The following is a 14,971-nucleotide window of genomic DNA, read 5'->3' on the forward strand; positions in this document are numbered from 1 at the left end:
CATTTCTGTATGGACATCGCTTTATGCACGGGGGCATTGTCATGCTGAAACAGGAAAGGGCCTTCCCCAAACTGTTGCCAAAAGGTTGGAAGCACATAATCATCTAGAATTTCATTGTATGCTGTAGCGTTAAGATTTCCCTTAACTGGAACTAAGAGGCCTAGCCCGAACCATGAAAAACAGCCCCAGACCATTATTCCTCCTCCATCAAACTTTACAGTTGGCGCTATGCATTGGGGCAGGTAGCGTTCTCCTGGCATCCGCCAAACCCAGATTCGTCCGTCGGACTGCCAGATGGGGAAGCGTGATTCGTCACTCCAGAGAACGCGTTTCCACTGCTCCAGAGTCCAATGGCAGTGATCTTTACACCACTCAAGCTGACGCTTGGCATTACGCATTGTGATCTTAGGCTTGTGTGCGTCTGCTCGGCTATGGAAACCCATTTCATGAAGCTCCTGACGAACAGTTCTTGTGCTGACATTGCTTCCAGAGGCAGTTTGGAACTCGGTAGAGGACAGACAATTTTTAAGCGCTACGCACTAAAGCACTCGCCGGTCCCGTTCTGTGAGCTTGTGTGGCATACCACTCCGCGGCTGAGCTGTTGTTGCTCCTAGACGTTTCCACTTCACAATAACAGCACTTACAGTTGACAGGGGCAGCTCTAGCAGGGCAGAAATATGCCGAACTGACTTATTGGAAAGGTGGCATCCTATGACGGTGCTACGTTGAAAGTCACTAAGCTCTTCAGTACAGGCCATTCTACTGCCAATGTTTGTCTATGGAGATTGCATGTCGGTGTGCTCGATTTTATATACCTGTCAGCGACGGGTGTGGCTGAAATAGCCGAATCCACTAATTTGAAGGGGTGTCTACATACTTTTTGTGATGTAGTGTATATAAAACACAGGAAAAATCTATTTTTTTGACTGCACTGGGCCTTTAACTCTTGTGACTTAATTTATTAAACAGAGAACACTTCTTTCTTTTTTGCAGCTCTCATCCAGTCAGTGAGAATGGAGATGACTGGGGAGGTGGTCTCCTGTTCATCTCAGAACATCTATCCTGCCCCTCTGGTGGCATGGTCCACAGACCCATCGTCTGGCCCAGAAACACTGCAGAACTCCACCGTTAAAACCCCAGACTCCAAGGGTCTGTACACAGTGGAGAGCACAGTGAGGATTCTGGGTAATGTCTCTGACCACGCCTACTTCTGCTCTGTCATCTCTGCAGACAAGGCCCAGGTGTGGACCACCTCCATAAAGCAGACAGGTATTCAGATCCTTCACCCATTTATCAAAGTCCACCATAACAATATAAAGGCCAAAAAAAGTTGGACAAAACTAGCCAGTGACACCTGTCTCTATTTCAGAGGAATTTATTGGAGAGGCAGGGCGAGAGCTATCCATACCCTGCATCGCTCCACAGAACCTCCAGAACTTCTCCCTTACATGGACCTTCATCAGAACCAATGATCCCACACTCGTCCTCAGCTACGACAGCAAAACCAGACGGAGTTCCAACTTCTGGGAGGGCCAGGCTGGACTGGAGCAGGACCAGGTTCTGATGGGAGACGGATCCCTCCTTCTTCACAACCCAGAGAGTCAGGAACACACAGGAACCTATACCTGTACATTCACAGGCTTCCAGAGGAGACACATGGTCCAAACCCAGGTCAACATCACAGCCAGACGACTCACGGCAGGTAACATGTAGAAGGAACAATCAAAGCTATAGAGGATGAACATCAAAAGTAAAATGACCATGATATTTCCAATTACAGGTATAACCAAGGTGATGGCTGATCACATGCTGTGGATGATTCCTGCAGTGTCAACTCTTCTGTGGCAGTCCCTGTCGAACTATATACACTGAGTATACCAAACATTAGGAACACTTTCCTTTTTCCCTCAGAACAGCCTCAATTCGTCAGGGCATGGACTCTACAAGGTGTCGAAAGCGTTCCACAGGGATGCTGACCCATGTTGACTCCAATGCTTCCCACAGTTGTGTCAAGTTGGCTGGATGTCCTTTGGGTGGTGGACCATTCTTGATACACACGGGAAACTGTTGAGCATTAAAAACCCAGCAGCGTTGCAGTTCTTGACACACTCAAACTGGTGCGCCTGGCACCTACTACCATACCCCGTTCAAAGACACTTTGAAAAGGCAATCTTTTGTCTTGCCCATTCACCCTCTGAATGGCACACATACACAATCCATGTCTCAATTGTCTCAAGGCTTAAAAATCCTTCTTTAACCTGTCTCCTCCCCTTCATCTACACAGATTTAAGTGTATTTAACAAGTTATATCAATAAGGGATCATAGCTTTCACCTGGATTCACCTGGTCAGTCTGTGTCAGGACTGCCCAACCCTGTTCCTGGAGAGCTACCGTCCTGTATCTAGCACACCTGATTCTAATAATTAGCAGGTTGATAAGATGAATCAGGTTAGTAACACCTGGGGTTGGAGCGAAAACCTACAGGAGGGTAGCTCTCCAGGAACAGGGTTGGGCAACCCGGGTCTATGTCATGGAAAGAGCAGGTGTTCTTAATGTTTTGTATACTCAGTGCATAAATAAATAATATATTTGAGGTGTGATTTCACATGGATGAAATAACACTTTGGGAGAGGGGTTAGATGCCAGCAACCTTTTTTTACATGGTAAACAATGGCCAGACACACACTTACTCTCAGGCACAGTTTTATGGCACAAGTTGTATGGTTGATAAGTCTGTGAACTCAATTACTGTGGCCTGGCTTAATGGAGTAATGTGTAATGAAGCAGACAGCAGGAGGTTGGCCTGGGTGGTGTGCAGGTTAATGGAACAACTGCTTGAATAGTTGCACAAAGTGTATACCACAGGCGGCCAGTGGCACCTTAATTAGGGAGGACGGGCTCATAGTAATGGCTGGAACGGAATCAATGGAATGTTATCGACACATCAAACACATGGTTTCCATTAACTTGATTCAAGCCATTATTATGAGCCGTTCTCCCCTCAGCAGCCTCCTGTAACCAAGCCAGCCATGACAAAGAAAATAGTATATTCTGAATGAGGGGATGGTGGAGAACAATCCACGCTTCTTTTTTTTCCCTCTTTGTTTTCGAATAAAAAAGTAAGAAATCACAAAAACAAGGTGTGAATTGTTCTCCATTCACCCCTGATTGAGAATTGTCATGGCATGCTTGGTTCAATAGCTATTGATGAGAGAAAACAGAATATCCAATATAAAACTAATTTTACCTCAGTGCCAAACCAAACCATAAAACAACCCTCAGAGCAGATTAAGTTCAAATTAAATTGTATTCAATATTCTGGCTTGCAAGGAACATTTACACAATTTTGCACACAAACATTTCATGCTGTATATACCAATTAATGATGTATTAAAGCCTGATTGATCAGACTAAACTAATGTCTACACATGGTTAGGCAGGTTAAAGTTTTACTTGCTTGGTTAATAAGTCCTTGTTTCATCAATGTAACAGCCACTTTGACATGGATTCACACACACACACACACAGCTCATTACACACACACACACACACACACACAATACTAACAAATAGAGACTAAGATCTGGACACAGACCCTCTGCGATGGCACTGACACATGGACCTGCCACTGTGCTCCTGATCTTTCTGTGGACATTGTCTATGACTGACTCCAAAGGTACAGTATGACTTGACCTCCTCTCTCTCGCTCTCTAAATAGAACAGTATATTTCAGGGGAGAACTGTCTGATCTACTGTAACTAAGCTCTAAGGAGGCGGTGTTATTGGTGCTCTATGTGTATCTCTCGTTTTAGAACATATTTTACTTGTCCATTTGGTGATCCACAGAATGTCCTAACGGCAGGTAGGGTGCTAATGGATTCTACTTTATTAGGACATTCTTTTCCATTTCCATTAAGAGGGTTTTTGTTGCGATGAATGTCGATAAAGTAACTATATGGTTTGTATGTGTATTGATCTTATATTGAATGGAATTTACTGCCAGTACATAGTTTTGAATGAGAATATCAGTAAAACTATCCCAAGCAAAGATAAGAGACATTTATTTTGGAATGACGATTCAGGTAATAGCAAGAAACTAAATGTAGTTACTTGTTCATCTAACCTTCCTGAATGTATTTATTGAACATCACCAGAGAAATGATCGATAGATGCTAATATGTTGTTGTGGACCTTTATTCTATATTGTACATCTAATTATACTTGTACGTAGATTCATGTACATTTTGTCAAGTCTCTGCTGTGAGAAGAGACTACATGTTAAATAACACAAGATAAATGATTTGTTTGGGAGGAAAACATATTTGGGTATTTGCTGTTGGCCATTGAAAGTTTAGAAGGGAGAACATGAATTATGCTGTAATATTCTGAAAAGGCAAGTCGATTGCATGTATTTTACTTTAATCAACATTCTGATATTCTGGTCATCTTACTGTTTGGACATGTTCTCACCATCCATAGATGGTGAGGTGTACTGTAAGTGTTCCTCAAAACCTCTACTTTCTAACTTTCAAACATTGCTTTTCAGAGGCTTATGTGACCTGTTTATTCCATGAGGACTGCATGCTGCCCTGTAGCTTTAAACCCACTGGTGCCGTGGTCATCCACTGGTACAAACAGCAGATCCCTGTTCACAGCTACTATTACAACAAGGACCAGTATGGACTGCAGAATAAGAACTTCAATGGAAGGACATGCTTGTTCAACTCCCAGATTGCCCATGGCAATGCATCACTCCTCCTGAAAAGGATAAAAGTTCAGGACAAGGGAAGATACAAGTGCTACACCAGCACCAGGAAGAGGAACCAGGAGACCTTTGTCAACCTGGGGGTGAAAGGTCAGTGAAAAATCTCCCTATTGTCTCCTAGTTTATTCCTCTTGCATGCAACATTTATTGATGGACAGTTCACACAAACCACTTTCTATTCATCAGTATGATTCCACGTTTCAAATCCTGTCCAGACATTTGTAAAGCATTAAAAAGCTGGCAGGCTTTGATAGCCATGCCTATCCCTGTCTCACTATCCCTATGTTAACTGTGTCCGTTTATTTGTTGTGTAATAAGATAGACCTCTGTAGGAGAGCCAAGAGGAGTGTGGTTAGTCTGTAGTGTTTCATAAAAGCTTAGGCCTAGTATTGTGTATAACACAGTTTTGTGGGACCATGTTTGTTAGTGCCCTTTAATTCATTAGTCTACCCTCATTCACGGTCGTGACTGCAGAAGGGAATAAAGCTGTCTCTATTTTCCACTGTAACACTTGACTGGGCCCTGCCTGCAGTAGTCTACAGGGAACACCATGTTTCCACTGGGACTGTGGCTTGGTCATGTGATAGGACCTTAGGGGGGAGTTGGGGTAAGTTAAGACACTTTTTACATTCAGCATCACTCCATCAAGGGAAATAAAGTATTATTTCTAACAAAGATATCTACATATATATTTCAGGATGTTGTGTATCCCTGGATATAATCTGAATGCATGTAAACATTGCAGTTTTGAAAACATACTGTGGCTTGTCCAAAAAAAGTGGTCTCTTGGCACAACTTAGGGTTAGTCATTTCTGTACTTAATGAAATATTACCGCTAACTTTAAAAAAAAACATGTCTATCTTTATTTCCCAAACACAATTCAACACAATTACAATAACTTTGTCTTTTAATCATTCTAAGCATATTTTAAAGGCCCAATGCAGCCATTTTTGTTTCAATATCAAATAATTTATGGGTAACAATTAAATACCTTATTGTGATTGTTTTCAATTAAAATAGTCAAAAATAAAACACACATTTTGCTAGGACTGTCTGGGAATGGTCTGAGTGGTGAGGGGAAAACAGAAAACTAGCTGTTATGGCCCAGCGGTTTGGAACTCTCTTTCTTATTGGTCTATTAACTAATTTACTGCCTGGTGATACAGTATCACCAAGCAGGCAAAAGCTCCATCCCACCAAAACAGGCTGAAATTTCAGGCTGTCTTTTCAAACAGCTCCTACACTAAAATGGCATTATCATAATTTTCACAATTTCACAGTATCATTCCAACCTCATGGTGTGGATATATATACAAAACACAGGAAAATCACGTTTTTGAGTGCACTGGGCCTTTAACACAGGCTTAACACCTAATAAACACTTTGAACTTAAAAAAAAACACTTTTAACATAGGCCAGTCCCTGGTGTTACCTAATTTCCCAGCAATAATGCCTTGTATTACGCCTGGGAAAAAAACACTTCAATTTGATCAACTTGCCATTGGCTCAATCATTGGCTCAACTTACCCCAAGGCAAAGATTTTGATTTTATTAGCCCACACAACTACATGAATGCTCTTTCATGTTACGTTTAGGACCACATATTGAAGCTTATAGATACCCCAAATGAAGTATAGAACAATCTTAAAATGATCTATAGTGGGGGAAAAAAGTATTTAGTCAGCCACCAATTGTGCAAGTTCTCCCACTTAAAAAGATGAGAGAGGCCTGTAATTTTAATCATAGGTACACGTCAACTATGACAGACAAAATGAGGAAAAAAAATCCAGAAAATCACATTGTAGGATTTTTAATGAATTTATTTGCAAATTATGGTGGAAAATAAGTATTTGGTCACCTACAAACAAGCAAAATTTCTGGCTCTCACAGACCTGTAACTTCTTCTTTAAGAAGCTCCTCTGTCCTCCACTCGTTACCTGCATTAATGGCACCTGTTTGAACTTGTTATCAGTATAAAAGACACCTGTCCACAACCTCAAACAGTCACACTCCAAACTCCACTATGGCCAAGACCAAAGAGCTGTCAAAGGACACCAGAAACAAAATTGTAGACCTGCACCAGGCTGGGAAGACTGAATCTGCAATAGGTAAGCAGCTTGGTTTGAAGAAATCAACTGTGGGACCAATTATTAGGAAATGGAAGACATACAAGACCACTGATAATCTCCCTCGATCTGGGGCTCCACGCAAGATCTCACCCCGTGGGGTCAAAATGATGCTTTGGGGCTGTTTTTCTGCAAAGGGACCAGGACGACTGATCCGTGTAAAGGAAAGAATGAATGGGACCATGTATCGTGAGATTTTGAGTGAAAACCTCCTTCCATCAGCAAGGGCATTGAAGATGAAACGTGGCTGGGTCTTTCAGCATGACAATGATCCCAAACACACCGCCCGGGCAACGAAGGAGTGGTTTCGTAAGAAGCATTTCAAGGTCCTGGAGTGGCCTAGCCAGTCTCCAGATCTCAACCCCATAGAAAATCTTTGGAGGGAGTTGAAAGTCTGTGTTGCCCAGCGACAGCCTCAAAACATCACTGCTCTAGAGGAGATCTGCACGGAGGAATGGGCCAAAATACCAGCAACAGTGTGTGAAAACCTTGTGAAGACAGAAAACGTTTGACCTGTGTCATTGCCAACAAAGGGTATATAACAAGTATTGAGAAACTTTTGTTATTGACCAAATACTTATTTTCCACCATAATTTGCAAATAAATTCATAAAAAATCCTACAATGTGATTTTCTGGATTTTCTTTTCTCATTTTGTCTGTCATAGTTGACGTTTACCTATGATGAAAATTACAGGCCTCTCTCATCTTTTTAAGTGGGAGAACTTGCACAATTGGTGGCTGACTAAATACTTTTTTCCCCCACTGTACTTTGGTTTAGATACAAGCATCATGAAACCTCTAACAATACAGTAATTTGACTTTTTTTACCTAACTTGCTTACCATTTTTTCCATGTGTTTTTTTACTTCACAGACTCCATGAAATGATGACCTCTCCCTAAATATTGGGTCAAATTATTAATTTTGTGTATGGTTTACTAGAAACAATGGGTGGCTCAACTAACCCTTTCACTCAACTTACCCCACTCTCTATGATGTCATATATCCATGAATGCCGAAGTTGTCATACTAAAAATGCAATAGAACAGTAGAAAATTACTGATATGCCATGATTGGACATGTAAACCCCTTCTAGAGGGCTAGTAAATTAATGTTATCAATGTTTGAAAAAAAACTCAAGCTTCATACTTTATTCAATACTATCAAGAACAATGTTTTCTCTTTTTCAGCTCTAATCCAGTCAGTGAGAATAGAGATGACTGGGGAGGTGGTCTCCTGTTCATCTCAGAACATCTATCCTGCCCCTCAGGTGGCATGGACCACAGACCCACCGTCTGGTCCAGAAACACTACAGAACTCCACCATCAAAACCCCCGACTCCAAGGGGCTGTACACAGTGGAGAGCACAGTGAGGATCGTGGGTAATGTCTCTGACCACGCCTACTTCTGCTCTGTCATCTCTGCAGACAAGGTCCAGGTGTGGACAGTCTCTCTGAGGCAGCAAGGTATGGATCAACATCCTTGGACGCAGTGTTATGTTTATAAAACCAGGTCTCTCAGAAATTCACAGTGAACTAGCTGTTCTCTCCTTGATATAGTCTAAAATGCATTTTACAAAGAACTGACTAAGCTTGTATTTGAAATGCTCCTTGGAACAGGAACTAGGTAATATAGCTGTGAGCAGCAATGAACGGGGTTAACAGGATGACAGAAAGGACAGAAGATCAGTTGGATAACAAAGCAAGCACTGTACATGTAGGAACTCTTCCTTTATGTACAATCAGTGAAAGCATCACCATGTTTATCTCTCAATAGCACGAGGATGGCTCAAGTGAAGTTTAGTCTAGTGCTGTATGACACGTTTCAAGTTGATAGGCCACTGTAGAGTGGATTTACAGTGATTTAAATGGACCAAAATCAGATTTGTTTTAATTTGTCAATAACTCAGCCATCTTTTGACCAATCCCTTAGCTGTTCTCAAACTAAGTTAAGACATGTACCATAGGCCATTTGGTGTCATTTGGTCCTATGGTTCATGAGAAGATTTCTACATTATTTTAAAAGTATTTTTGCATATTAGCGTACGCGCTAATATGCATCTACTGGTATAGTGTGGCCATATTTAAATGCATCAATGTTATTTTCTCAAACTCTTTAGGGACTATTGTGATTAGTCCAATTACTAAATTTATAGTCCATGAGATTAAGATTTTTTATGATTATCTTAGGCATTAGCGTTACATTGTCAAAAAAGTGAATTGTTAAGTGTCCTTATTTTTTAATATGCCAAACTTAACATGGTTCATAATGTTTATGTCTTTGATGACCCTAAAATGTTTCAAGTTGATAGGCTATTGTGGAGTGGATTTTAAAATGATTTAAATGGACATGTAAAATCTGATTCCCTGATTTATCAATAACTGAACCATCTCTTAACCAATCCCTTAATTTTTCTCAAACTAAGTTAAAAGATGCACCATGGGCCTACATACCAAATGTGGTGTTATTTCCCAGATGGAGCTAAATCTACCCTGCTGCACCTTATGGGTCCTTGAGGGAAAGACACCTACATACAAAGTCTCTAGGTCAAACAGGGCAACGGATATGAGAGTTTATAACAGTACCCGGGTGCTATAATTTTTTACCAAGTTACTCATAGCCTCTAGTTTCTGTGTGCCAAATTAGAAAAAAAAGTTAACAATCTACACTGAGTTTACAAAACAATAGGAACACCTTCCTAATAATGAGTTGCACCCCCTTTTGCCCTCAGAATAGCCTCAATTCGTTGGGGCATGGAATCTACAAGGTGTCGAAAGCGTTCCACATGGACGATGGCCCATGTTGACTCCAATGCTTCCCACAGTTGTGTCAAGTTGGCTGGATGTTCTTTGGGAGATGGACCATTCTTGAAACACACAGGAAACGGTTGAACATGAAAAACCCAACAGTGTTGTGGTTCTTGACACACTCAAACCGGTGCGCCTGGCACCTACTACCATACCCCTTTCAAAGGCACTTAAATATTTTGTCTTGCCCATTCACCCTCTGAATGGTACACATGCACAATCCATGTCTCAATTGTCTCAAAAATCCTTCTTTAACCTGTCTCCTTCCCTTCATTACATTTACGTCACATTTTAGTCATTTAGCAGACGCTCTTATCCAGAGCGACTTACAGTTAGTGAATACATATATATATTTTTTTATACTGGCCCCCCGTGGGAAACGAACCCACAACCCTGGCGTTGCAAACGCCATGCTCTATCAACTGAGCTACATCCCTGCCGGCCATTCCCTCCCCTACCCTGGACGACACTGGGCCAATTGTGCGCCGCCCATGAGTCTCCCGGTCGCGGCCGGCTGCAACAGAGCCTGGATTCGAACCAGGATCTCTAGTGGCACAGTTAGCACTGCGATGCAGTGCCTTAGACCGCTGCGCCACTTCATCTACACTGATTGATGTGGATTTAACAAGTGACATAAACAAGGGATCATAGCTTTTCACCTGGATTCACTTGGTCAGTCTATGTCATGGAAAGAGCAGGTGTTCCTAATGTTTTGTAGACTGTGTATGCTTGAGCTATTTGACCATGTCAAGGATTTATTTTTAATAAGAATTCAGACAATAACTATAGCTTTGCTGTGAACCCCTAATTACTGGTCAGTCTGTTCTTTTCGTGTCTCTAGAGAAAACCAACATGTCCGGAGATATAGTGACATTTAAAGAGATGTAAAATATGTGACTCATAAAAATGGTTACCAGCTTAGAATCACTTCCATATGGTTGAATTGTATGAAGTTGTTGACAAAGGGGAGAGATATAATTGACACCAGTGGTGTAGTGGAGGGTAAAGTCACTTAAACGCTGTTTACTCACCTTTTTTTTGTGCGAGCGTTGACCCACCTTTTGCGCAAAAATGCATTGAAAGGATAAGGAGCGCTACTTTACTCATCACGAACAACGATCATTGTTTACCCTCCACTACATCACTGATTGACACATGACTTGTGACATGTTTCATCTTGCAGTGGAATTGATTGGAGAGACGGGGCAAGAGCTGTCCATACCCTGCATTGCTCCACAGAACCTCCAGAACTTCTCCCTCACCTGGACCTTCACCAGAACCAATGATCCCACACTCATCCTCAGCTATGACAGCAGAATCAGGCGGACCTCCAACCTCTGGGAGGGCCGGGCTGGACTGGAGCAGGACCAGGTTCTGATGGGCAACGGATCCCTCCTCCTTCACAACCCAGAGAGTCAGGAACACTCAGGAACCTACACCTGTACATTCACAGGCTTCCAGAGGAGACACATGGTCCAAACCCAGGTCAACATCACAGTTACTCCAATAGGTAGGTGCACATTCATTAAATATGTATATGTTCTTTACACTATTCATATAGAGTATATTATTACAAACACGCCAATACAAGCAGATAGTTAATGAGGAATCACAATGTCTGTTTCACAGTGGAGGATGAGCAGAACAGTGAGAGGTCATGGTGGGGCACAGCAGCCTCTGTCGCCTTCTTTGTCTTCACAGTTACTGTGGCCCTTCCACGGTGTCTAAGGCACAGAGGTAAGTGACTACACACCTCTAAATATAATTTTCATAATTATACTACCCAAAAGACAAAGCTGTACACCTGATTGTATTTTCACCTATCTGTCCTGTAGGAAAGCAAACAACATATAATTGGAAAGATGGACGACCATTGCCTGTAATGAGACCCTCACATGCAGGTAACCATAGCGCAGGGGTATTCAACTCTTACAGGAGCCTTTGGGTTCTCTGTTTTACCTGATAATGAATTACATCCACCTGGTGTCCCTGGTCTAAGTTCCTGATTAGAGGGGAACAATGAAAAAAAGCAGCGGAACTGGCTTTGTGGTCCAGAGTTGAGTTTGAGGTGACTAGAGCACGTGTCAAACTCATTCCATGGAGGACCGAGTGTCTGCGGGTTTTCACTCCTCCCTTGTACTTGATTGATGAAATAAGGTCACTGATTAGTAAAGAACTCCCCTCACCTGGTTGTCTAGGTCTTAATTGAAAGGAAAAAACAAAAACCCACAGACACTAGGCCCTCCATGGAATGAGTTTGACACATAACAGTCAGCTTGTTTTAAACTGTTCTTGAGGAGGATGACTGTGTTTGGTAAAATGCTATATTCTTGTGTTGTAGATACAGCAATAATCATGATTGGGTCAACTTTACACCAACAAAATGGAGCAGGTCTGGATGAAACAGGAACAAATGAACATAGACCACATAGCCAAGGATTGTACATATCTGGACCACATACACTAGAGGGTGACATAACACAGCCATATACTCCAAGACCGGATGAATTGGCAAGCGATGTTCCAGAGACAGCAGGATGTTCTTCACCACGATCACAGTCGCTACTGAGTGAGGAGCTAGATGGTGACACAATCAAACCACAAACACCAGGCAATGATGGACCACAGCCACACACACCAGAGAGTGATGAAGTAGGAAATGGTGGCCCTATACTTGGAAGTTATTCACAAGACCTTGATGCAACAATATCATATGCCCAAGAAGGGATGCCGGGACCATGTACATCAGGAGATGATGAAGAAGTAAGACTTCATCATCTACAGACACATGAGGAGGTCCCGTCAGACCAAACACCAGATGAGTTGATTCCTCTGGATCAGATGACTCTGAAAGTGGTGCACACATCCAGGACTTACCAGGTAGTAATGCACCAGGACCTTACATAACAGGAAGTGGCAGCATGTCATAATGGACTAGCGATTGAAGAGATACAGTACTTCTCACAGTACTGGAGCAGGCAAAGGTCAATGGTCACAGCTGAGGATGGACACGTGGCTACATCAATATCCTCACAGAGTCATAGTCCATGTCCAACGCAGGCTGATGTGGCCAGACCTATGAACAATGCAACTATGGTCACCTTATCAAACTTTGGGATGGGTTGGATTTTGGGGGGGAAATTAGCATAGATGCAGTCAAAAATACTATTTAATTAGTTAACATCGCCCTGTTTGATATTTGCCATGAGTATACTGTTATGGTAACCTACATTTTCAGACTAACATTTTAATACATTTATTAAAGATAACTGGGTCAAGTTGTTTCTTTTCCTGACTCCTTGTCTGTTGCTTGGCCATGCTCACAGAGAATGAGACTGCAGGCTGCCCTGTGTTAAATGAGGTCAACGCGTGCACGTTTATCCTAGTCTCACACTGTGGAGGTAACACATCCCATTGGTGACAACTGATCCATGAAATGAAAGGGAATGTTTGACTAGTCAGGTTGCCACGGTCCTCTGAAGGACGGAATTAAGTTCCCTCATTGCTTAGTAACCCTAATGCAGATTTTGACCAGGAAACGCTGTTAACTTCCTTTTAACCTATCATATATGATAATATCGGATCGAAAGTGAATCTAAGGAGATGACAAGTCTGGATGAAGAACTAATGAAAATATGCTTGTGTGACCCCTGGGTCAGAAGAAAGGGGGACCTTTGACCTACAGAGAACACCATTTCCTGCTTTTGTTCTGACTGCACTGGCCAGTAAGTAATAAACACTGTGTGCATGGCTCAGGGGTATAGTGATCACAGAGAAAGCTGGTGGGAGGAGCTATAGGAGAACGGGATCATTATAATGGCTGGAATGGAATTAATGGAATGGAGTCAAACGCATTGTTTCCATGTGTTTGATGTGTTTGGTACCATTCTATTGATTCCATTCCAGCCCTTCCTCCCTATAGCTCCTCTCACTGGCCTCCTCTGAGTGATCACATGTCCTCTGTGACCATCACATGAACAGAGACAACACATGACGTAGTAGTTGGAGCGAATTACTTGAAAGCGTTAGGACATTAGTGCTCATATAATCTTGGTTAACCCAGAACTAAAATCTGGCGTAATTTGGTCTGTCCACGAGAGAGTAGTGCTCATAAAATACAGGGAATATGTGATAGAAGTGACATGAGTTCAAAATCAAATCAAATCAGATCAAACTTTATTTATCACATGCGCGGAATACAACAGGTGTAGACCTTACCGTGAAATGTTTACTTACAAGCCCTTAACCAACAATGCAGTTCAAGAAAGAGTTAAGAAAATATTTACCAAATAAACTAAAGTAAAACATTTTTAAAAAAGTAACACAATAAATAACAATAACGAGGCTATATGCAGGGGGTACCGGTACCGAGTCAATGTGCGGCAGTACAGGTTAGTCGAGGTAATTTGTATATGTAGGTAGGGGTAAAGTGACGATACATAGATAATACACAGCGGGTAGCAGCAGTGTAAAAACAAATGGGGGGGTCAATGTAAATAGTCCGGGTGGCCATTTGATTAATTGTTCAGAAGTTTTATGGCTTAGGGGTAGAAGCTGTTAAGGAGCCTTTTGGTCCTAGACTTGGCACTCCGGTACCGCTTGTATCAGTCTCACTTCTCACTTATATTTTCACAGCCGCAAATATTTTCTCCTCATATTTACACAGGCACATAGCCAATCACACGCACCCTCAAGCAAAACATGCACAAACTCATTCTTGCAAAGCTACATAGTGAGTTACACTCTCTCCAACAGAGCACAGCCCAATGGATCCTTTGTAGGGTTTTTGCAGCTGTGACCGTTTATCTTTAAATCAAGCTTCATCGACTCTGTTGCCCTTTTGACCCTACTGGGTTTTCACATAAAGACTTCTGCGATTAAATAGAGTAAACTGGCCTTTCTGGACACGGGGGCCATGAATCCAAAAGGATGGCCAGGCTAAGGTTGTTCCAGGACAACCCTTATCCTTGGTTGTACACTGGAATTAGGATTCATGTCCATGCAAACAGTTGAGGTCACTGGGGTTTCAGGGTAAGCACAACAACAACATCAGAGTAATAATAAACGTAATAATGCTGGGCCATAATGTATAGAGCAAGAGGTCTGAAGCACCAGTACTCATTTCATTCATGTTTATCTCTCAGTAACAATCATGCCGGCACATATCAGATATCATGTTATACTTTCCTGTGTATTGTTTGCGCTGCTCATAAAATCCATGCATCCACTTATTCCATGATCTTTTTTGTTCCATGGTCTTTTTTGTAGCATTT

At 42.0% G+C, this 14,971-nt stretch overlaps 1 protein-coding gene across 1 annotated transcript; it reads left to right on the forward strand.

The window, feature by feature from the left end:
- Positions 1–3,603: 3,603 nt before the first annotated feature.
- LOC311099844 (V-set domain-containing T-cell activation inhibitor 1-like) lies at positions 3,604–13,675 on the forward strand (the record flags this gene model as incomplete). Its single annotated transcript, XM_084140578.1, has 6 exons — positions 3,604–3,676; positions 4,547–4,855; positions 8,082–8,357; positions 10,882–11,208; positions 11,328–11,435; positions 13,605–13,675. The coding sequence occupies 6 exons, from the start codon at positions 3,604–3,606 to the stop codon at positions 13,673–13,675; spliced, it is 1,164 nt and encodes a 387-aa protein (XP_083996704.1).
- Between the last annotated feature and the right edge of the window lie 1,296 nt (positions 13,676–14,971).

Source organism: Coregonus lavaretus (genome assembly GCF_964263955.1).
Source record: "Coregonus lavaretus genome assembly, chromosome: 24".
In the NCBI taxonomy this organism is placed as follows: domain Eukaryota; kingdom Metazoa; phylum Chordata; class Actinopteri; order Salmoniformes; family Salmonidae; genus Coregonus; species Coregonus lavaretus.